Raw genomic sequence first — 25,799 nt, 5'->3', positions numbered from 1 at the left:
AGATATATATGTACAGTCATGTCAGGCTATGTATTGTCATGCCAACCATTAACAAGCCAATTAACTTCTATTTTTTTCTAAAGCCAAACTACATTTTTATATATTAACAAGAATGTACACAGTAAGAATTCTTATAAATTTTATCATAAAAATGGACTATGATGACTTTACCAGTGGCAACTGAAATTCATTTAGAACCATCACTCACCTTCAGCAAAGGTCAGAATCTCTCCAGCACCTATAAAATCTAAACCTTCAGTAGCCGTTCCACCAACAACACGCCATTCGACTGCCACTTGACCTAAGCTGCCCCCTGTCCTGTGTATCATCATCTCCACCAAGGTTTGGGGCTGCTCCTGAACTTCAGCAAATAAGCCATCTTCGGAAGTATTGGGACTAATACTGTAGATCACAAACACTCCAAAGGCATCACCATTCAGTGCTATGAAAACTGTGGAAGTATTTGGCTGGCCTATGGTTGGCTGATTTTTCAAACTGGTTGAAATGTTCATGAGGTGAACTTCAAGGAGAGAAATCAGAAAACTCTCATCCATCTCTGGGAAATCATCAGGAAGAATAGACACTGTGAGATTTGCGAATTCATCACCTTCCTGCATTATGGCCCATTGCCTTGTCACAGGCTCATAGTCACTCCCAGCCACAGCCTGACCACTAAAAAGAGATGCTACCCTGGTCATGTTTTTCCTGTAGGTCCAAAAGTCTGAACTGTTGACAGCTGGGCTGATCCATGATGTCATCCAGACACACTGGGGACCCTCAGAAGCACTGAAAAATGAAAACGCTGAGCAAGCTTGTTCTTTAAGGCACAAAGTGGCACAGGTATACTGGGGCTCCCCCCCGACAGAGACATTCACCCAAGTTCTCCAAAATGGGTCAGGCACCCCTTGAATTGGTGATTCATAGTAGGACAGTAAATCTTGACCTTCCTCCATTGCCAGAGCCACTACATCAATGTCGGAAGTACTGTAGAACAACAACAGCTGACCAAAGTGCCCTCCGCTAAAATGTGGAGTGACAATTAAAAGACAGGTTAAGCACTCAAAGTAATTACACATAGAGAAGAGGAATGCTGATTGTGGTTTTCAATTTTTTTTTTAAATGTTTAAAGTCGTAGTACAAACACAACCCTGTTTCTTAATTACACTTGTCTCCCAACATTTTGTTTTCTCCTGTAAGGAAACCTTGCTAATTTTCAATCAAACATCACTTATTTTTAATCAAGCTATGAAAATATTTTCCAAGGTATGCAAATTCAGGATTTCAAAACAAAATTACAAAGTTAATTTTTATTGCTATACTTAACTGAAACAAAGTAACAATGATAACAAACATGACTACATTTTGAGGAAATGTAGTAACAGTCAGCCCTCTGTATCCACAGGTTCTACATCTGTGGATTCAAGACCGCAGATCAAAAATATTCAGAAAAAAAAATTTTTAAATACAAACTTGAAAAACCAGTCCAGTATAGCAACTATTTACATAGCATTTACATTGTATTAGGTATTATAAGTAATCTAGAGATGATTTAAAGTATATGGGTGGCTGTGCATAAGTTATATGCAAATTTTATATTTTACACCACTTTATATAAGGGGAGCATCCAAGGATTTTGTTATATCCAAGGACCCTGCAATCAATCCCCTGTGGATACCAGAGGGCTGACTGTACTTGTCACAATTTCCCAAGATCCTGTTTTCTATTTCTGAAGGATCTCAGTGAGCCCAATGCTGCCTCACCAAAAAAAAAAAGCGAGAAAAAACAGACCTGGAAATCAACTCCTTCATACATCATACAAATGTTTTTTAATTTAGAAGCCAGTTATATTTAAGTACTAATTGTAACAAATTACAGATTAAAGCAATGCATTTCTGGGGTTAGAGAGCTCAGCGATATAAAATTTATTACCCATTTCACTAACAATTGGTATGATAAATGAAAGGCCCTTTATACTAATAAGCATAATTCAATTAACACATAAAAATAACCTATAAAATAATTTATGGCATAGGAAAAAACCCGCAAAACCTAAATGATTTAGCTGTGCAAGGGATCCTTCCCCACCACCCCACAACTCTCATCACTCCCACAGATGCAAGTAGCTATCTCATATACCTTCGCCTGACAGTTATGTTAGCACAGGAACTTCTTTCCAGAGGCTCTTGAACACGATAAACCTTCTGAACAAAGGCTACTGCACCATAGGGATTATCATTGGCAGGAATAATAATATTTGCAATTCGATCTAACCCAATAGTACCTCCACCAGAGGCATCAGTTAGTTGCACTTGGATAACCTAAAAATACAGTGAAAACTTCCTTAACAGCATCACAGTTCTGAAATTAGAATAAAAATGATTCAAGGGAAAAAAATCAAACATATACATACAAGTACAAGAACAAAATGGAATGAAATATAAATGGACTAAAAGAAACTCCCCCAATTACACTTACAAACCCAGCATGTAACAGAATAACCCATCATCAACATTTAATAATAGAACCTAGTTATATATAGGACATACAGGCTGTTTAAACTCCTTAATATCGTTATATAATCATGTGACTCAATTTTAATATCCCTGTTTATTTTTACCATTTCAAATAATAGGACTTTTACATCCTATACCCTTTTTAAAAAAATCTGAAATATACATTTTAATGGAGAGTTAATACACTATGCTTTACTTCCCACATTATCTTAAATAAAACTATTTGACAAAATTTAAAACAAAAACATACTGTAATGCCACCTAAATTTACAGAGACAAAAACAGAAATGTTTATGTGCTAATGAATATCTAGTATTTTAGAAGTGAAAAATGGCACAATTAGCATTCAAAATAAATTTTATGAACTTCTATAAAATTTTATGCTATTAAAGAATAAATGCTATCCAAAGTAATTTTATGATATGTAAATATTAATAATACTTGAATTTCATATAATAAAATTATCTTCAGCCAATATGTTAGTGATTAACTTTTCCACTGATACTGTACCTTCCTGCTTCATCATGAAAAGGAAATATCAGGAAGATATATTTCGCACAGTATTTTTCATATAGTTAATTCTCAACAATGGTTGAAGAATAAGTGAATGAATGAATGAATGAATGAATGAATGAATGAAAAACCACAGTAATACTTAAGATTGACTGGCTCACACCCAAGCCAAAAGGGAGTATAAAATAAGTTAAGAGTTCATACAGAACAGGCCAGGTGCATTGGCTCATGCCTGCAATCCCAGCACTTTGGGAGGCTGAGGCAGGTGGATCACCTGAGGTCAGGAGTTCAAGACCAGCCTAGCCAACAAAGTGAAACTCCGTCTCTACTAAAAATACAAAAATTAGCCAGGCATGGTGGTGTGCTCCTGTAATCCCAACTACTTGGAATGCTGAGGCAGGAGAATTCCTTAAACCCGGGAAGCATAGGTTGCAGTGAGCCGAGATTGTGCCACTGCCTCCAGCCTGGGTGACAAGTGCGAAACTCCATCTCAAAAAAAAAAAAGAAAAAGACAAAAGAGTTTATACAGAACAAATGTATTATAAATTATGGCATATATATATGTGTGTGTGTGTGTGTGTGTGTGTGTGTGTGTTATTTAACCTTTTAACCAAAATGTTGAACAATGCAATGTAATTGTACAAAAAAGTCTTATAGTAGTAAACTGGCATATGTACACAATCTATTTCTAGAATATTCCTGCTTTTGTCAATTGTAAGGATCACTTTCACACTAGCATAGTTTGAACATTCTTGCAGGAATAATTTATTTGACATCCTCTCCAAAATGTCACAACGGCCATCTGTTCTAGTCACTATAGATAAGGTACGATTTACAGTGTCATTCTATACTAGCCATTCCTCTCACCTCTTCAATCTCCGGAACGTCGTCAGCCAGGACCTCTAACAACAAGGTTTGAATGGTTTCCCCAGGGGCAAAGGTCACATTACCTGAGACAACTCGCAGGTCGCCAGTAGCAAGCTGTCCATTAATGGTGGCAACCCACTGAACAGTAACATTGCCGAGTGTCCCAGAATTTCGAATTATTGGCAGGTTTACCTTCACTGAGTTAAACTCAGGTTCCTCTACAATAACGTTAGTAATCTGAAAACCTGAAGGGTAGACAGAGCAGAGTTCACTTCAAATACAAAGTGAAACAGAGATAACAGTTAACCAAGCACCATTCTATAGTGGATTCTCTTTACCCCTAAGCAATCTAAGTAGCTATAACCCACAAAAACCAGAGTAACACGCTGTGATACAAATTGGTCTGCCCTGCCAAAATTTTCAAATTAGTTTTCACTGTGATAGAAGTAGAAACCACAAAGCCCACAGGGCTCAAGTCTATACCAGACATGAGTGACAGGTCCAGTGAGCACAGAAGCTGATTGCACAGTGCAAGCCTGCTCCAGAGGGGCAATTACTATTTAGTTCCCATGACTGACGTTATGCAGGAAAGGGAACTTGATATTGCCAGATTTCCTATTTATCAAGAAAGCCCAGAAATCCACATTTTTGTGTGAATTTCTATAAATTAAATTATTTCTCTAAAGAATTGCCTAAGACTCACAAAACACATATAGGAGCCAGGTCACACTCTAAAGCCAATAGTCTGTGACTTTTCCATATATGCTAAAAGACTGATTTAATTTCTTTTTAAAACAATCACTAACTACTGCCAATGACTGTGCACAGATGTCTTATATGTCAGTAACAGCAGTTAAGAAAGAAAACATGATCAGATCAATTCTGAGTCTCTAAAAGTAAAGAAAAGATCATTATCTATGATCTATGCATACAGACAAGTCAAAGAGAGACACAAATTAGTCTTCATACCAAATAATCCATAGGGGTCATCAGAGGCCTCAATAATAATGACTGCCTCTGTCAAAGCCCCTAGTCTGGCTCCTCCCGTTGTTTCATTCAGCAGTTGCACAAGAAAAGATTCTTCCGGTTCAGGATAGATATCATTAATGATATATATTGGCACAGCTTTACTGGTTTCCCCTTCTAGCAAGACCACATCTGATGAAGCTATACTATAATCTTCACCTGAAAAGACCAAAAGTAAAATGCTAAGGCTTCTAAAATGTGATCACAAACATTCCATATACTAGGGAAAAACTATTAGGTATCAAACTTTATGGATCTACTTGGAAATACTTTTTTGAGGATATTGACTACATTTATCCTAAGCAAGAAGACTTTTATGCCTCTCAGTAGAAAAATGGGTTTGATAATATCACAAAACAATGAAAAAGACTTCCTAGGGGTGTTCAAGTTCATTCCTTCACTTTGAGAAAGATGTATACATATTTGGTCTATTTATACATATAAATAGAGAATCATTCATTACAAGATAGCCCCTCTTAACTACAAGAAAAAAAGGTGTACTTTTAGAAGAAAGAACAGAACTAGAATTGTAATGTCACTGGAGAGATAAATTACACCATTGCACAGATAGGGGAACGCTAGCATCATCAATGATGCAGCTGGACATGAAAAGACTTTCTTGCATAGATTGAAAGCTGCTACAGAGTACTGCTCAGGATGGCAGGAGGAAAAAATAGTGGGTGGGGAAAGGAGGGGTGCTCCGTGTGAAGACTGAGAGCTAATTTCTTAGAACACTGACCAAACCCCACCATCTGTCAGTGTGTGAGGCCCTCTACAGGCAGCCAGGTACTCCTAGGAGCTACCCCAGCCTACACCAGTTAGGTATTAGATGGGCCTGGTTTATTGTCTTTTCAAGCAAGTATTATGTCCAGATGATTTATTTTTTAAAATCAAGCACAGTATCCCACCCACTCACATTCCTGTTCCTCTGAGAGCACACTAGAAAGATTCTAATTGAATAGTTCTCAGTCAAGTCTCCCTCTGGATGCTGGGACAGAACTATCAAAGTAGGCAGTCTTCTAATACATACATCTGGCAATGATGTCATTTTTTATACATGAAATAGTTAATACTAACTATTGCCTCTTCCTTGCTCTTCACAAATAAATAAGCAAGCAAGATAAAGGGATCCAGAGACAAGGCTGTTGCCAAGCACTGAAAGCATGAAGCTGCCCATTTTCCCTGCATTCCTCAGTAGTCATTTACAAGTGAATCCCTTTCAAAAATGAGGAGTACACTCAGAGAAAACCAGTGTTTTCCTCAGTTTACTTTTCACTGATTTGTGCATATCGACCTTTTAAATTCATAGATAATTTAGCCAAAACTTTTTGCTACATCTACAAGTTTAATGTCATAAATATATAAAAACTCTACCAGCACTTTGGGAGGCCGAGGTGGGCGGATCATGAGGTCACAGATCGAGACCATCCTGGCCAACATGGTAAAACCCCATCTCTACTAAAAATACAAAAATTAGGTGGGCATGGTGGCACACGCCTGTAGTCCCAGCTACCCGGGAGGCTGAGGCAGGAGAATCACTTAAACCCGGGAGGTGGACGTTGTAGTGAGCCGAGGTCACACCACTGCACTCCAGCCTAGGTGACAGAGCAAGACTCAATCTCAAAACAAAACAAAACAAAATTGTAAAATCAAGCGAGACTCCATCTCAAAAACAAACAAAAAACAAAAAATCAAACAAAAAAAAAAGACTCTAGATTTGTCCCTTGAAAAAGACACAAGAGTATTTCTAGTTTTCTAGTTGATTATCCTAATTGCAACTTCGAGAGGTTTTGTTAATCAAGGATACATGTCCCTCTGTGCATATGTCCCTCTGTAGGTACTGCTTTTTAGATGTCTTTTCTTACCAGCGATTGCAGTTATTGGCACAGCTTTAAATTTCACAGAGACATCTGCAAATGCTCCTCCTGTTCTAGTCACATTGATAATGGGTCCAACATGATTTTCTGCCACTCGGACAATTGGCGCTGAAAGCTGAAGAATTCCAAATGCATCATCATTGGCAATGATAATTAGTTGTGCAACAGTTTCTACCTTAGGCCCAAGACGTGGAGAATTTGGAACTGAAAGACAGAAGATCCAAATAGAACACAGAAAGCTATCAAAATTCTAAGAACTGGCCAAACGTCATCAAGAAATCTCAGCAAGATTCCATCAGCCAAACAGGACTCTCATTTGGGGTTTTCCCTCTACTATTTATTTAACTAATTTATTTATTTATAGAGATGGAGTCTCACTCTATCACCCAGGCTGGAGTGCTGGAGCGCAGTGATGCCATCTCGGCTCACCACAACCTCCACCTCCTGAGTTCAAGCAATTCTCCTGCCTCAGCCTCCCGAGTAGTTGGGACCACAGGCACACGCTGCCATGCCCAGCTAATTTCTTTTGTATTTTAGTAGAGCCGGGGTTTCACCATGTTGCCCAGGCTGGTCTGGAACTCCTGAGCTCAGGCAATCCACCTGCCTCGGCCTCCCAAAGTGCTAGGATGACAGGCGTGAGCCACCGCGCCCGGCCCTACTATTTATATTTAAGAATATGTATTGTTTAATATGCACCAGCATTAATCTAGACATTCAGGATTCAAAAATAAACTAAATGGAATGTCCCTGCTCTATTGTAGCTTACATTCTAGAGAAATTTTTATTACAGAATTTATAACAAAAGAACAGTTACCTACAGAAATATTTTAATATGTGTTGAAAATATTTTAATATGTGTTGAAAAGTTATCAAAAAGGAAAAAATCATTAGAGTATAATTAATCATCACTTTACATAATATTGCAACAGATAACGATGAAATCTACAGAATGATGCTCTTCTAATTAGTTCACTATGCAATTAAAACAAAACAGCATTTCAGTTACAAGACTGAGAAGGAAACTAATTTAGTTCCTTGACCTCAAAAACCAGCCACAAATCATCATACTCTAAATTACTGCCTCTTTAACCGCTTGGCTTTCTTCCCTGACAAACCTGTTCTGCATTGCCCATCCTTAATTAATATTGTCACTGAACTACTTTGTTCCTATGGGCTGAAGTCCTCCTACCTCAAAATTCATATGTTTGAATCCTAATCCCTGTGGTGATAGTATTAAGAGGTGGAGCCCTTGAAAGTGATTAGGTTAAGGAGGTGAGACCCTTGTAAACAGGGTCAGTGCCCATGTAAAAGAGGCCTGAGAGAGACAGAGACCCCACAACCCTCCACAAGACCCAGGAAGCAGACTCTCACCAGACACTGAATCTGCTGGCACCTTAATCGTGGCACTTCCCAGTCTCCAGAACTATAAGGAAAAATTTCTGTTGTTTCTAAGCCAACCAGTTTATGGCAGTTTGTTACAGCAACCCCAGTGGACGAATCCACTCATCCAGAAATCAGAGTCAGCCTCAAGACTACATCAACCCTGTCATAATAGAGTGTGCTAGATAATTTTAAAGTTCCCGTCCTACTTTCTACTGACTTTTAAAACATAATCTCGAAGAAAAAATGTGTCTGGCTTCCAGTTGCCTTACAGGTAAACTGTTGAAAGAGGACACTTTCAAAGTTAGAGTTTACTATTTTTTTATAGAATTCTCTATTAAATAAAATTTAAAATTGATTGTTTCAGGATTCTGATGGCTAATAATAATAACACACTAAGGGATACTTACTTGAACGACTCTGTACTTTTGCCACTAAAGTAGAGTTGAGTAGTTCGATAAAGACAGATTCGGACCTTTCTGGCTCATCATCATCCAAAATTGAAATAGCTATTGTTGCCTCACTCTGATTAGCTCGAAAAAGAGCAAATCCAGAAGCTGGTATATAGTCTCTTCCTTGAGTTGCTCTCGCTAAATTAGGCGGAAAATAAGGTGGTTTTTCCATATCATCTAGTGTTGCATATGAGACAAGGACTTTTCCCATGAGGCCTTTCAACCTTATTATTGATAGTGTGATGTTCTGGGTTGCTTCCTCGACTTTAACAGGTCTGTTTTTCTCAGAAAAAATGAATACCCCATGTGGATCATCACTAGCCAAAACTGTTAATGTGGCATTAACATGAGCTCCCAAAGAACCACTGGAAACACTAAGGATTGACACAGAGAATGCCTTATCCAGTTCTGGGTCTTCGTCAGGCAGTATCTCCACAGTGATATTGGCGCTGGTCTGCCCAATCTCAAATGTGATGTTGCCAGAGGTGAAGGCAAGATCACCATCAGGATCAGAGTCTATGTTCCAATGCAAAGTCACTGGAGACAGAGTTCCATGATGTCTTATAACCTACAAAATATTTAATATTAAAATCTATTAAAAGAGAGATTAAAGCCAGTTACTTAGAGGCTTACAAATACACTAATGATAGCAGCACAATTTTATTTTATATAAGTTCTTCTACAGACTACAAGACTGCTGCAGGCAGGGGTCATATACTATTCATCTTTTAAGGCCCACAGAGAGTCTTATAAATGGAGGATATTTAAAAAGTGACTGTGCCGAGTGCAGTGGCACATGCCTATAGTCCCAGTTATTCAGGAGACAGAGACAGGAGGGTTACTGAAGCCCAGAACTTCAAGGTTACAGTCAGCTATGATGGTGCCACCACACTTCAGTCTGGAAAACACAGCAAGACTCTATCTCTTAAAAAATAAATAAATAAAAAACAGTTGAAATAAAAATTTCAAAGCGATCGTTGCATGAAAGTATACATTGACGAAAAAATGTAGCTTCTATTCAAATTATAACTATCTTTTGTGTATCTTTTATTTTATCCCCAACAAATCAAATGTGATTAACAATGAATTACATTTAGGCACACTCATAAAAGTTTTCACAATCGCTGCAAAAATGGTATATATTTCATTGCAAGTTATATATAAATGGTGTTTTCTGAAAAGTGAGCTGTAAAACTCATTTTAAAACAAATCACATTTACTTTTATCTTCAATATATTATGCAAACAAACTCACCAAAAAACATATTTGACCAAAAGTATAAGAAAATACATTTAAGAAGGAAGATATGCTTCTGTCAATAACATGTTAACAATGAAAAGCCTAAAAATTTATATGTTAACAATGAAAAGCTTAAAAATGTATCCAAGTAAATCCCAACTAAGAGTAATTTTTATTTGTTCTTGAAATATGATGGTTACATCAAAATGAAATTAGAGACAGTAATTTTATAAAAGTTGATCCTTTCCCTTAAGGCTTTTTTTTAATCTTTCCTGAGTCATTAGTTATCCTTTCTAAGGTTGTTCAATTTATCGCACAATAGTTTATTGAAAATCTGCCATAGTAGTACAGAAGGGTATGTTTGAGTGATATTTCTTCATTATTCATATGGAAGCTGAGCAAGTAGCTAGTCGCTGTGAGTCACTGAACAAAGAATCCTTCTTAATTTCTACTGGAACAAAGCAGAGTAGCCATTCAAACACACACATATATCATATAGAGTTATTATTATTGCCAGTTCACCCATGTTTTAGATTGTCTTTCCTTATGGGAGAGAGACAGGATAGGACTGCACTTCATCCACTGACATTAGGCACAGCCAGGAGACCTGCTTTGACCAAGGAAGTTAAGCAGAAATGACGTAAATCACTTCCAGAAAGAAGCTATAAAAACTGGTATGCTGTTCTTCACATCCACATTTCCCTCCACCAAGAAGATAAAAGCACCTGCTGAGATATAGCCGTGGTACCTAAAGTGTCTAATAATCAGAGCCCCTTGCTAACTTAAGTTGGACATATATATACTGTGAATGAAAAACAAATCTTTTCCAGCACTTTGAGAGGCCAAGGCGAGTGGATCACCTGAGGTTGGGAGTTTTAGACCAGCATGACCAACATGGAGAAACCCTGTCTCTACTAAAAATACAAAATCAGCCGGGCGTGGTGGTGCATGCCTGTAATCCCTGCTACTTGGGAGGCTAAGGTAGGAGAATCGCTTGAACCCAGGAGGTGCAGGTTGTGGTGAGCTGAGATCGCGCCATTGCACTCCACTGGGCAACAAGAGTGAAACTCCGTCTCCAAAAAAGAAAAAAAAAAAAAGAAAGAAAAACAAAAACAAATCTTTCTTGTATCAGCCATTGATATTTTACAGATGTTTGTTACCACAGCCCATCTGAACAAACACAAAAATCTATGTAAGATAAGTACTTGTAGTACAGCTCCATTATATTCCTTAAAGGGTCAAGGATCCTCAGAATTAAACAATGACTCCATGTGCAACACTAAAGACAAAAATAAATGCCAAATCACTGTTCGATCACCAATTTGTATTGCCTGTGCCAACAGGCTCATTCCCCTCGGCCTACACAAAAAAAGGAAAACATAAAACACACTTTCATAACATAGTACAGTTTTTAAAACAACAGAAAATATCTAGGAATGAAGGAAGAAAAGGTACTCACGTTTAATATAACAGTGCTATACCCATCTTCTGGTTCAGTTCCACTGACAAAGAGTGACTCAGGGCTAAATTCAAATACGCCATGAGCATGGTCAGAGGCTGCAATTGTCACTAGAATTTGGGAAGCCACTCCTCGACTGGCTGCATGAACAAGTTCCAACAAATAGAAAAAAAAATGTTAATGAGTAATTTACAAACCAAAGGAAAAGCCAAGGAACAACTTTCTGAAAAGAGTCCGTACATTCATTGAGTACATTCTAATTTGTTTTAGAAAGAAAGGCAGACACAAATGGGTGCCACACATATTCATGCTTTTATGACCTTTCTCTACTTTGGCACCAACGTGATGTACAAGTGCTGCATAAGCACTTGGAGATGAATAAGGAAAACTTGTTTTTCTTTTTCTTCTCTATGAAAGAGAACATTCTTCCACACTGAGTATATGAGGAAGGTCTCCCACGACCTTTGCTGACCTCAAAAGAACTTGAGCCAAAATGACTCTTACCTTCATGAAATAATAAGTAGTTTCCCTATGATTTTAGTCATTCTGGCTGAACAGATTCTTGGTTTCCAATGTGCATGAATTCTAGGCCTATTTTTTCATCATGGGATGATGCTATAAATCTCTCTCTCCTGATCCTAAATAGTCCCATTATGCAGCTAAAAAGATGCCAAGATCTAAAGCAGCATTTAATTTTTTCCTAAAAAGACTGTTCAAATTTTATGTTGCATTAATGTCTGCAGACTAGAAAATGAACAATTCTAAAAGTAATAGAGTAATTAACTACAGAGGTTGCATTAGGCATTGATGGAAGATAGGAATGAAGGGGGTGAAATCATTGAGTTCTGACACTAAAATATAAAATCTGACATTGTGAAAAAAGAAGGATTTGAGGATTAGAAAATGCTCTTCTTCAAGAAACAAATATTCTAAGTATGCTTTTCACATATGAAAAAATATTTGAGGTAAAAAGCTGAATCATGTTTGTATATAAATCTACTTCAAAAGGCATCCTCTTTTCAATATCACCCTCATTAATTGCCAACTATCCTTCCATTTATTTTCCTCCTAATTTCTTTTTCCCATTTGTTTTTTTCTTTCTTTTTTTTTTTTCTTTGAGAACAGAGTCTTGCTCTGCCACCCAGCCTGGAGTGCAGTGATGCAATCTTGGTTCACTCAACCTCCACCTCCTGGGTTCCAGAGATTCTTTTGCCTCAGCCTCCCGAATAACTGTTATTACAGGTACATGCCACCACACCTGGCTAATTTTTGTATTTTTAGTAGAAACAGGGTTTCATTATGTTGGTCAGGCTGGTCTTGAACTCCTGAGCTCAGGAGATCAGCCCGCCTTGGCCTCCAAAAGTGCTGGGATTACTCCCCATTTGTTTTGATTAAATTTTACATATAACAATTCATAGTTCTTTTTGTACAGAGAATAAGTGTGATGTATTTAAAATGAAAATACAAATTTTCTATTGACCTCTTTTTAGGTATTTGACGCTATGTAAAATGTTTCCAAACAATCATTTTTACCAATGACATTCAAGTGAAATTTCTATCACAATTAGAATCAGGAAACTGCATTACGTTCATACAGGAAGGAGAGTCTGGGTTTTGGAAGCAGACAAGGATGTGATTCTGACTTGATCCCTTTCTAGCTGGGTGACTACAACATGAAGTAAATTATACTTCATAAGTTGCTGTGACAGTTAATGAGACAAAATATGTAAAGGACCTACACATAGTAGGTGTCAATAAGTGGTCAGTATTCTCTCTAAAACGAGAAGTTAAAATAAAAATGTATAATAGTAAAGGACCTTAGAAAAGCTGCTTACCATGTTTGTGAATAGTTGGAAGGAGGAATTCCATGTCCCCATCACCACTACCACTTCCATCAACCCTAAAGAGTTCAGCTACTTCACAAGGAGACACAGAGACACAACCCACACAACACACATTGACACAATGAGAAAATTGAGAGGTCTTAAAACATATCAAGCAAAGAGGAAAATGCAGTAGTATTAACCCAATAACATGCTTTCTTCCACACGAAACGGATCATTTTAAATAGCAAAATTATAGCACCAGTCAAGCTATCAAATTATCAAAATTTCATTCACAGTTTCATGAAATACTCCATGTAGACTGTAATTGTTACTTCCCATTTCTGCCAATCTAGTATTATTTTTAAATTTTCACTTTTTTTGCAGCAATGTAAATTATTTTCTAATATCTTAGATATTTAAAATATATTTATCTGATTATGTAATCATACGCTTAGGCCTAATATGCCTATGATAACCACCTCACCATTTGCAACAACCAGTTCAATATTGGGAAATGCATCTAGCCTTTCCTTCTATCCACACATTCAAATCCCCACCACAATTATTTACCATTCTCAAACTTGATCACCCTCTGGCCACCGGCATTGTGGAAAGAGTCCTAGACAAGCCATCTAAAAATTCTGCTTTCCTGGTTGTGAAAGATGCCAGCTGTAAAAATTTCAGCAAGTCACAAAACTTCTTGGTATCTCAGTCTCCTCACCTATGAAAGGTGCTGTCTTTTATAGATATGTTGTTGCTATGGTTTGAATGTGTTCCCCAAAGTTCACATGTTGGAAATTTAATCATAAATGCAACCATGTTGAGAATTGGGAACTTTAAGGGGTGATCAGGTCATGACACCTCTGCCCTCATGAATAAATTAATGTTGCTATCCCAGGAGTGGGTTCATTATTGCAAGGATGGATTTCTTGTAAAAGCAAGTTCAGCCCTCTCTTGCCCTCTCATATGCATTCTCTGACCATGTGGAGCCTTCCACTACATTATGATGTATCAAGAATGCCCTACAAGATGCAGTCCCCCAATATTGGACTTTCCAGCCTCGAGAACCACAGCCATGTAAACTTCTATTGCTTACACATTGCCCAGTCTGTGGTATTGTGTTACAGCAGCACGAAATGGACTAAAGAGTTGTAAAGATCAAATAAAATAATGGAAAATAAATAATATTATAAAAATATAAAATATAAAGTACTTTGGCAATAATAAAGAGAAAATGGTTATACCTTCCCCTCTAATACATCTTGTACCCCAACCATTATTTTACCAAATGTTTGCAAACAAAGAAGATAGGAAGGGCAGTGATGATAACAATAGAAGAAAAGGAGAGTAAAAATAGCAAAGCCACATCCATACATATATGCTTCTACCAATATCCTTGATTGACATGCTAGTTTAAGATCTGCCCTCTCTTATCCTTTTGCCCTGTGTTTTTGCCTGTCAATAAGACTGGGATATACCAGACATGAGAATGTATGGCACGAGGAACCTGAAGTCATCACACAGATCCAAAAGGCAAAATGGATTTCCAGCAAATATCTGGTACATGGCTTTGCCCCCACATTATCCAGAAGTCATAAAAAAAGAAGTTCAACACCATATATACTTTGGCTAGTGTAAGATGTCTATTCAGGTTGTGGCTACCTTATGTAGAATCATCAGTTTCATCAGTTTTATAGTTAAAAAGCATGAAATAAGTCCTTGACTCTCCAAAGAATTTAGCTCTATAAGCTACTTGACATGTTAGACAGTCCCTACATATGAGTCCAGGAGCAGAGGTCATTGTATAAATTCCTTTTCCTCCAATCCCAACTCACTGAGGGATAAATCAGATCTCTGCCACTATTGCTTCCTACGAAACTGCAAGGTTGGTTTTCTAGTGAGTATTCAAGTCCAATTAATATATAACAATGCATATTCTAGAGATATGGGGAGAAGTTTCTCAATAATACAACAAGTATCACTATAAGTAGTCATATAATCACAAGTATTTGTATCATCTCAATAACATCTCATGTACAATTACTAATCAGTATTAGCTAATGGTGACTAACATTTTCTCTTTCTGTTACATAAGGATTTTTAGCTATAAGGGATACAAAGGGCAACTTTTCAAACATTTTATAGTAACCTTTTTAGTAATGCAAATAGTGATTTGGAGATGCAAGGACTTGTCTCTGGAAGACAAGAAAAGCTGGTATTTTTATATGCCACCTACTAGACAGCACATTTCTACTGTTTTATGCATTCAACCAAGCTCAACACTGCTTAACCATTTCCCTGCTCCCAAATACTGGCTTGGTCTCCTTGCTCTCACCTGAGATTTGGGAACATAGGAAAGAAAAAATTTTGCATATTTACCCCAAATACCGACTTTATATATAAAGACAATTTTAATATCTCAGTCATACCAATTTTTCCTTTGGATGGCTTATATACTATAGCTTTCTTCATCAAAATAATAAATAATAATAATGAGATAATGATACCAGGTTTTGTAATGAAAGGGACTGTTCTGATGAACACCATATCATCTCTCAATTTCTTGTACTTATAAAGGTAATACAATGCATATCGTACGTATTCCATAACACTCCCAGTAGCACCTGATAAACACATTAACACTTTTGCAAAGAAGTATTGCATCTAATTGGGATACATATTATCAATAGCCTCACTTAGTACAGATGAGTTTTGTCATGAAATAAGTTTGATTCCAATAACCCTTGATAATCAGAGCTTTCTGAAAAGCAGAACTGAAGTTAAGGCATTGTTGACTTCTTTTATTAATAATCAACTGATAATAGATCATCCAAAAGGACTAGATTTTACAGTGTTATATCTGTAGATTGACCTAGCAGAGCTATAGCAAAAAACGGAAAAGAGAGAGATGATCTTATGGGAACCTACCATGAATGAAACCTGTAATTTGGTGACTTAGTACACTTACACGTTTCATTCTAAAAGTATCTCTCTTCTAGTAAAATATCAGTGGGTAATAATAAGCGGGAAAAAAAACAGCACAAACACGCTGTCCATATAATAAACAGAGATATTACTCAGAATTAACCAAACTTCATAGCGAAAGTATATCAATGTGAAACTATGAGTTGAATATTAATTTATAAGACTAATACTAAAAGTGTATGTAAACAGGAGGATTTTCTTTTTACCAAGAAAGGAATTATCAATCAAAAATGATTCATATAGATTATATTACCACATATATTATGGTATACATTATCATGTATCTTAAGCAATTATTAACTTTCAGGCTGCCTCCTCCAAAAACTAATAATTTATTCATTTATTTAAGTAAGATTAATTCAAAGGAACATACTTCCCTAAAGGAATCTACTGTCATCAGCATGGGGAGACAAGCAAATATTTAATATTTTTGCATCACCAGCCTTACCTCCTCCTTCCAAATTTAACAACTCAACTTTAAAAGATTTTTCCAGTTCAGGAATAGAATTATCAGTGATGTTCACAGAAATGTATTTATATCTTTCTCCTGGTTGAAATTCTAATGTGCCAGCAACATTCTGAAATATAAAAGATTGATCCGTTAGATTACAATCATTCTGTATACGAATAGATTACAATCATTCTGTATACGAATTTGTAAAATCAGAATGTTTGTTATATCCCAAATTATTATAAATACTAAGAAGACAAGTAAAACACAAAATTGAAAACACTTCAGTGTGTATGAATAGTGTTCAACGTAAATTCTAAATAAATATTCTCCAATTAGATAAAGTAGATTATTTCTTTTTTTCTCTTTTTTATTTTATTTTATTTTTTAGAGACAGAGTCTCACAATGTCACCAACGCTGGAGCTCAGTGATGGGATCATAGCTCACTGCAGCCTTGAACTCCCAGGCTCAAGCAATCCTCCTACCTCAGCCGCCAGAGTAGCTAGGACAACAGGTATGCACCACCACACCCAGCTAATTTTTTTTTTTCTGTTTTTGTAGAGAAAGTGACTTGCTACGTTGCCCACGCTGGTCAACAACTCTTGGCCTCAAGCAATCCTCTCACCTTGGCCTCGCAAAGCGCTAGGATTACAGGCATGAGTCACCATGTTCCAGGTACAGTGTAAATCCTTTCCAGAGAAGGATTATGTCTGTTTTACAAGTGCAAATACAACTTCAAAAGGACTCAGTGAATTACCTGGTAATCCTCAGGACTGAATGCTGTCAAGGACACTGTTCTAAATTCCGCAGTCACCCTTCCCAGAAGTCCCTGTGCACGGATGACCAATAACCTGATTTCTCCATCTTCCTCCTGCACGGTGATATGTGGAACACTGCTTGCAGGCAGGGTCATTGTGTCCTCAGGCTGAGGAGGCAGCCCTGTGGAGAACTGCAGCAAGCCTAGTGGAGACAAAGGGGCCAGGGCATTCTCCCAATGAATTGTGCAAGAATTTCTTATTCAATTAAAGCGATCTTACACGATTATTTTGATCACCAGGCCAAAAATCTGAGGGCCTTTATTTAGAAAATATTTTAGCAAAGATTTAACTAACATGCTTTTGACACAGAATATATTTATAAGCTTTCAGAATAATGAAAGTTAAATTGTTAATTTTCCATGTCTCTACTCAAAGAAAGCTTTTCTTCCCACAGCAGCATCAATAGCAGGAACATTGATAGCATTTTAAAATATATATTTTCTAACTTTTACTCATATTTTATTCGAATCTCCAGAAATCATTCTAGAACAAACAGGTTAAGTGGCACCTTAAAGGAGTTGCAACACTTAAAAACAAACAAATCAACAAACAAATAAAACCTAACTATGAAAACTAAAGGTGACGAGTCTCTCAAGATTTCTACCCAAACCTTTTAACAGATGTTCTTGATTCATTCCTGTAGAAGAAATACTATTTTTCAATACAGAAAACATTCTCAATTTACTAGGACAGACATCTGTGATAGTTCCCCAGTAGAAGAAATTGTCACTATTTAGTATAAGACAAAAAGAAATTAATATAAAGAGTGATAGCTTCACTTCTTGAAGCTTAATAAAATATGAATTACAAAGTTTTTCACTTACGTGTTAACAAATCACCATAGGATAATTAATAAAGAAATTTGATAGCTATGAACAGAAATAATTTGTTCCATTTTAATAATTGGGCAAAAACTTTTCAAAATACACTATTGAAGTATGGAAACTGACCTTTATATATTCTCTCATAAACAATGTCCCTCAAAATGGCAGCATACAAGTTAAAGAGTTTAGAAATCAGGAGGTCGAAGGCATTCTACTTCTATCATTTGCAAAAAGTGCCTTAAGAAGTTCTTAACAAAACTAAGTACACCCAGAGAAGAGAAGATTTTTCTTGCAAAAGGAGCAGGTTACCATATGGATGATCACTAGCTTTGATGGTGATATCGGTCGTTTCCTTTGCAGGATCTATGCTTGCACCACTGGTAGGAGTTGAGCCTAGCTTCCCATCTCCAGGAATTGCAGAAACCAACGTCACACGGAAATACTCATTAAGTTCAGGAATATCATCATCAAGGACATATATATTCAGAACCTATAAATATAAATATCCAGAGGCACTAAGCAATGAGGCATTTAGAAATTACTTACCAGAAGAAAATTCAAAAGGCAACTAAATTATATTTAAATGAAGTTACCACTTAAGACTTATTTCTGCATAAATTTAAACATTAAAACATTGTATGTGTGTGTGCATATGTGTGTATACAAACATATACAGAGAAAGAGAAGTCTGAAGAGATTAATTCCTTTAAAATAATGGGTGCTGCTATAGTCTGAATGTCTTGTCCTCCCGCCCCCCAAATTCCCATGTTAAAATCTAATCCCCTAAGTAGTGTTATTAAAAGGTGGGGTTTTCAGGAGGTGTTGAGGGCTTGAGGATAGAGCCCTCATGAACGAATTAGTGTTGAGGGAGCTTGTTCGCCCCTTCCACCGTGAGGAGGGCATATTGAGAAGGCACCATATCTTTGAAGCAGAGTAAGCCCTCACCAGACACAGAATCTACAGGCACCCTGCTCTCAGACTTCCCAGTCTCCAAAACTGTGAGCAGTAACTTTTTGTTCTTTATAAGTTACTCAGTCTAAGGTATGTTGTTATAACAGTCCCAACAGACTAAGGCAGGTGCTGAGCAGTAGCATTTTCTGACAGTAGCCTATACATGTATCAATATCACATCATATATGATACGTTGATTTACCAATATAATATCATATATTTTTTGTACCAAAGACCATGGTATTACCAACATCAGGTAGAGACTTCCCAATTAAGAAACTGCAAGTTCTATGATGAGATGTGATAGGATAAGAAGCAAGGGCAATGTACCTGTGTCTAGTGTCTGCCTAAGGAGCGCCTGACGTGCTCAGGAGCAGTATTTTAGAAAGTAGATTCATAATAGGCCTTAGGAGTCCAGCACAAGCAATTAATCCAAAAAAGGTTATAAAAGGAATAGGAATAACTCAGCCATGCTCTACAAAATTTAACTCAAAATTTAAAGTGAAAAAACAATTTCTCCTTTCTTTATTAATCAAACAAACATGTTTCGACATATGCAGTATGCTGGGGTTAGACCCCACTCCTGATGTATCACAGGAGACAGGTCTATAGGAAATCACTTAAAACCCAATGCGAAAATATCATGATAGAGTTCTGTACAAAATAAAGTGATGAAGAAACTAATTCTACCTGGTAAGGTTTTACAGCAGATGTGTTTGAAGCAAATTCTGATTGATCACTTACAGTTGTAAATAATAATGGGAAAGGACACTCCAAACAAAAGACACAATACTGACAAAGGCAAGGAGACATGAAAGAACACGGCATCTGCAATCAGATCACCAGTCAAGAGGAAAACATGAGGCTGAATGAATAATCAGGAGCCAAATCATAGGGATCTTTTATGCTATCATAAAGCACTTGGACTTCATTCCATAGAAAGTGGAGATAAATTGAAGAATCATAAGCAGAGGACTGACCAAATTAGCATTCTGCTTTAGAATAAGTACCATGGCAGAATAAACAGAGTGCACAAAACAAAAAAGGATGCAAGAGGATAAGTTAGGAGGTGACTGACCAGAAATGATAAAATTCTGAACTAATACAGTAACAAAAGAGATGTGGAAAAATTGTTAGATTTGAAATTTGTCTAGAGAGAGAAGATGCAGGCCTGATGAGGCACTTAACATGGAGAGTAAGAAATAGAGAGGCTATGTAAGTAAGAATGGTGACTTCCTGGTTTCTCCCAGAAAAGAGTGACAACTGTCTGAAAACAAACTCTAAATCCAAATATAGTCTCCAGAATACTAATCATTGGTCCTAAAAACACCTGGAGAGGTTTTTTTTTTTTTTTTTTTTTTTTAATGTTCTTTTTCTAGAGATTTTGATTCACTAGATCTGAGTTCAAACTTAAATTTGGCTTTTAATGTACATTTTAATCGTATTTTAAATTAAGGAGTAATACATGACACATGTGCTCAGAGAAGCGCAAAAATAACATGTACTACCTAAATCATAGAATTCATGAACTAAGGGAAAAAGAAATTGTTAACTTAGGTAATCAAATATATATGAGACAAGGTCTGGCTCTGTTTCCCAGGTTGGAGTGCACTGGTTTGATCACAGCTCACTGCAGCCTCAACCTCCCAGGACCAAGTTATCCTTCCACCTCAGCCCCCAAGTAGTTTACGCTACAGGTGCACACCACCATGTCCAGTCAAAATACTTTATATGATACTCGACTGGAACATTTAGAACTGTTTTAATTACTAAATTTGATTAACTCGTATCTCTTTCAAAATGTATATAAATTTAATTTTTAAAACAATGGTAAAGTACTAGTAAAACCTTTATCATGGGCCTGTCCGCAGACTAGTATCAAGGAACTTTTGCTGTTACACTATTTAATTTGCTTCCTTATTCCACCAAATTATAGAAATTTGGTCACTTTTCCTTAGCTTTTATTCTTTAGATCTTAACATTTTAAACTTTCCCTCAATTTTTTTTAATCCAACTAACTTCTAAATCCCTCAAAAGTGTCCTCAAAAATTACTTATTATTTACAAACCTTAACTTAGTTTGCTATGTATCCCTGATGACTTATGAGAGATTTATATTTTAATGTAAAAATTATATTGACATGCATATTCCAACATAATCAATACTTAAATATTCTGATACAGGAGAAAGCCTCATCCCAATCTCACTTATAAAAAGTATCATTTATTTATGGAGTATATATTCAGACATGTGACTCTTGTTCATGGAAAGTTTTTTTTTTATGAAACTGAGGTCACCTTTACTCTTGAAATATATATTTAAAAAACCCTCATCTCTCCAAGTTTAATGCAAATAAAACGAGATTACAATTATAAGAATTTCTCACTGGCTGATTAGAAGACTACCATTAAGAATTCTGGGCCGGGCGCGGTGGCTCAAGCCTGTAATCCCAGCACTTTGGGAGGCCGAGATGGGCGGATCACGAGGTCAGCAGATCGAGACCATCCTGGCGAACACAGTGAAACCCCGTCTCTACTAAGAAATACAAAAAATAGCCGGGCGAGATGGCGGGCGCCTGTAGTCCCAGCTACTCGGGAGGCTGAGGCAGGAGAATGGCATGAACCCGGGAGGCGGAGCTTGCAGTGAGCTGAGATCCGGCCACTGCACTCCAGCCTGGGCTACAGAGCGAGACACCGTCTCAAAAAAAAAAAAAAAAAAAAAAAAAGAATTCTGGGCTGGGCGCGGTGGCTCACACCCGTAATCCCAGCACTTTGGGAGGCCGAGGCGGGCGGATCACTTGAGGTCGGGAGTTTGAGACCAGCCTGAGAAACATGGAGAAACTCCGTCTCTACTGAAAATACAAAATTAGCCAGGCATGGTGGCGCATGCCTGTAATCCCAGCTACTTGGGAGGCTGAGGCAAGAGAATCACTTGAACCCAGGAGGCGGAGGTTGCAGTGAGCCGAGATCATGCCATTGCACAACAAGAGTGAAACTCTGTCTCAAAAAAAAAAACAAAAAAAGAATTCCTGTGATTTCCCATCATTCTCAGCAAAATATCACAAGGACGGAAAGCCAAACACCACATGTTCTCACTCACAAATGGGAGTTTAACAATGAGAACACATGGACACAGGGAGGGGAACATCACACACTGGGGCCTGTTGTAGGATAGCGTTAGGAGAAATACCTAATATAAATGACAAGTTGATGGATGCGGCAAACCAACATGATACATGTATACATATGTAACAAACCTCCACGTTGTGCACATGTACCCTAGAACTTAAAGTATAATAATAATAATAAAAGAATTCTGTGGGTTCCCAGTGCATCAGTAATAACAAAAAATCCATAGAAATACATCTTTCAGTTATACAATTTTTATTATATTGGGATTCATAAACAAAACAGAAACACACATTATTCAAAATTATTAATTTTTCTTTCGCATAAATACAAAAATATTTTATACCATGATGTATACCTAACAATCTAAATATTTTAAATTGCTTACACAACAAGAAGCTGCAAAGAAATTACAGAACAAACATGTCAGGGAAAGCTTTCCGGGAGGCTTTCAAAGGAACAAAAAAGGTAGGGTTTACCTCTGATCTCTGCCAAGGAAGGAATGTGATAGTTCCACTGGCATTAGCAAAGTCATCAACAAGGTAATTAATGCCATCAGTTTCAATCTGTGAGATGGTGTAAAATACATGCACATAATCCAGAGCTCCTCTGGTTCTCTCAACCACACAAGAAATGGTTGATCCCTCCTCTGCAATCTGAAATGTAAATTATTAATAAGTGCACAGCAATTCAAATCAGTGACAAAATTACAATGCTTTAATGAAATCCTTTTACCATAAACTTAATTCTACAACTTTCTACCTCTCTAAAAGGGACTAAAGAGGCCTGTGCATTCCCCCAGATGAACTTTGACTGCTAAGACATATTTACAATCATTCATTTTCTCCCATTCCTTTATAGAGATAAAGGAAAAAGAATTTTAATCTCTGAACTGCACAAGTAATTCATTCGTTGATGTCTCTGTGTTCCAACCACCGTGCCATATGGTATGGTTGCAAAATATTTTTTAATGTGTAGTCCTTTCTCTGGATAAGTATAATTCTAAACAGAAAGACAAACTTGCAATTTTATAATGGGCTCAGCACAGACAGACCAAATAAGGGTGGGGGTTCGGGGTAGGGGGAGGAACATGACATCAGGGAGAACTTTCTAGGCACAGACATAAGAAGCAATATAGTATATTTGGTGGTATCATTTTGGCAGGGGTGCATGAAGTGCCAAATAGGGAGAGCCTTGAGAAGTGCCTAGTATGGGAACAACAGTCAGATCAAAGAAGGTATCTTATGCCATGCTTAATATATTTGTTGGTGTTTTTACCATATAAACCTAGAGGTGTTTTTTTCAAGTGGAAAATTTTTTATCTAAACACTTAAGATAATTCTTAAAAACTCTATGGTGGAAGCAGTTGGAATATCATTTAGAGTAAGGCCTTCCTACTGTCAAATCCTCAGCTTCTCAATTCAATTTTATTTTTATGTTAGCAAATATATAATTTGGAGAAAAAAGAACCAAAAATGAATACAGATAAAAATACAAGTTTTAATATATAGAATGTCATTCTGTATTTTTCATAGGAACCATAAGCATCTCTGATCAGCATAAGATAGAGCCATTTTGGTGCTGACATTTTGGAGAGGACAGATTTGGGATTTGTCTACAAATCGACAATAGTCAAAAGTTATCAATGAATGTGGAGTCACCAGGAGACGTTCCAGCAAATCCTCTGAGTTTCACTGAGCAGCACAGCAACCCAGGTGTTCTCATGGTAAAGAGGATCAAGTACACCTGGGGCAACATTCTAACTCTTTTATTTGCCTGCTGGTCCATGGGCATGAGAGGCCCAAAACAAGCAGGTGATAGGTCAGTGGTGCCCTCAGGTGTCTCCTAGCAGGCACATTCTTCCCCCAGCCCCACTGCCAGAACCAGAACTTCTAATCCAGTGGAGCCTAAAGTGGGAAACAAATTCAGGCAGCAGGTCACTAAAAGTAGTAGAGACAGGGGTCAGTCTCACTTCTACCTCCTGTTTCCTGAGCCTGTGTATTCTAGTTATTGGGGACACAGAAACAGATACCAGTCATTGAATGCATATACTGCATCCTGGAGGACAATACTTCAACCTTCCAAGAAGCTGTCCTTAAGCCAGCACCATGGCTAGGTCTTCAGCAGGCCATTCAATTGTATGAGGCCAGTTACTTCAGGTAACGTGGTATATGGTGAGGCCAGTGAATCAGTCCTATGACTACGTACCCATTGCTACACCTCCTTCATATTAGTCCTTTTGAGGCCATGTGATGCAGGTCTCCATGTGGTTAAAGCTGGCATTCTTTATGCCTTCAGATGATGGTGCTTGTATTAGGATGTAGTAGGAGGCTAAAGTAAATACATTAGCTAAAGTATTAACTCCAGTAAGAATGAACTGTTGTTTCCTTTGAAGTGATAAATATAGTCTGGTTGGGATCAATGTACCAGTAAATGGTTTATTGAGAAGTGCTTAGCTTTGGTATCTGCTGCTCACTGTTTGGACATTCAGCAACCACCACTTGCTACATTAGTCTTGGTAAGAGGGAGCTCATGCTGTCAGACCTATGCATAACCTCCATCCCTGCCATCATGCTGTTAATGGCACTGTGGTGACAAAGGAGAGTCTGGCCGATATGCAATGGTGCCTTACTCTGATTTCACGGTTAAGAACCTTTTGGGAAACACCCCCTCATATTCAGTGTTGACTCCTGGCAATCTATTCACATGACTCCTCCCCAAACATCTTTGTCTCTAGTCTTGATTCTTCCAAGCACCTAACCAATCAACTACACCACGAACACTGCTCAGGGTTGAATGTAGCTTCATACTTCAGGCCATTTCTCCAATCACAAAAGATGAATGGCTAAGTGGATGGTTTACGGCTCTGCCCTCTGACCTTAAGAAACACCTCTGATTAGAGCACTAGAGAGGCATCAGCCCACTTACAGCAAGTAGCAACATATGAAGCCCAGGCATCTGTGAAATGGGCTTGACTTTCCTACTGTATGAGTCAGACACAGGTTTTGGGTAAGAACCAAAGGACTTAAAATATGTCTAATTTGAAGTGTCTATGAAATAAACATACTAGAAATGCATCAAGTTGTAACTAAAGAAATGGGTCTGATATTTTAGAGAAAAGATGAGCTTGACATCATAAATTTGGAAGTTAACAATATATAAATGATATTTAAAGCCATATAAAATCGGTGGATAAATATATAATTATACAAATGGTATTTGAAAACCAGTTGCGAGAACAGGGGGAGTGTAGATGGAGAGGAGAAGAGGACCAACTACATTCAATTCTGCTATAACCCTTATTTTGAAATCATGAAATTGTTCCAATGCAATTGATAACATATTAAGGAACAATTTGAAAACAGCTGCAACTTGCATTTGCTTGTAAGTGCTATTTCATCCATAAGAAACGTGATGGACACAGAAAATTGTGCCCACCTGAAACAAGCCACAAACCTCAAACACATACCTCCAACAACTACCAGCTAC

General features: G+C 37.3%; 1 protein-coding gene across 1 annotated transcript in view; it reads right to left on the bottom strand.

Annotated features, from left to right (window-relative positions):
- ADGRV1 (adhesion G protein-coupled receptor V1) overlaps positions 1-25,799 on the bottom strand; it is a 596,167-nt gene that overhangs the window by 475,228 nt on the left and 95,140 nt on the right. The window contains exons 22-33 of the mRNA XM_025388176.1: positions 22,790-22,966; positions 18,541-18,721; positions 17,347-17,549; positions 16,586-16,715; positions 13,162-13,242; positions 11,327-11,466; positions 8,587-9,196; positions 6,785-7,000; positions 4,863-5,078; positions 3,894-4,138; positions 2,137-2,318; positions 209-1,020 (exon numbers count right to left, since the gene is read on the bottom strand). Of these exons, the coding sequence (XP_025243961.1) occupies positions 209-1,020; positions 2,137-2,318; positions 3,894-4,138; positions 4,863-5,078; positions 6,785-7,000; positions 8,587-9,196; positions 11,327-11,466; positions 13,162-13,242; positions 16,586-16,715; positions 17,347-17,549; positions 18,541-18,721; positions 22,790-22,966 (3,193 nt within the window). The remainder of the gene's footprint in view (positions 1-208; positions 1,021-2,136; positions 2,319-3,893; positions 4,139-4,862; positions 5,079-6,784; positions 7,001-8,586; positions 9,197-11,326; positions 11,467-13,161; positions 13,243-16,585; positions 16,716-17,346; positions 17,550-18,540; positions 18,722-22,789; positions 22,967-25,799) is intronic.

This window comes from Theropithecus gelada, chromosome 6 (assembly GCF_003255815.1).
Source record: "Theropithecus gelada isolate Dixy chromosome 6, Tgel_1.0, whole genome shotgun sequence".
In the NCBI taxonomy this organism is placed as follows: domain Eukaryota; kingdom Metazoa; phylum Chordata; class Mammalia; order Primates; family Cercopithecidae; genus Theropithecus; species Theropithecus gelada.
Note: the sequence above shows the minus strand (reverse complement) of the source record. Positions and strands in the feature narration are given on the sequence as shown.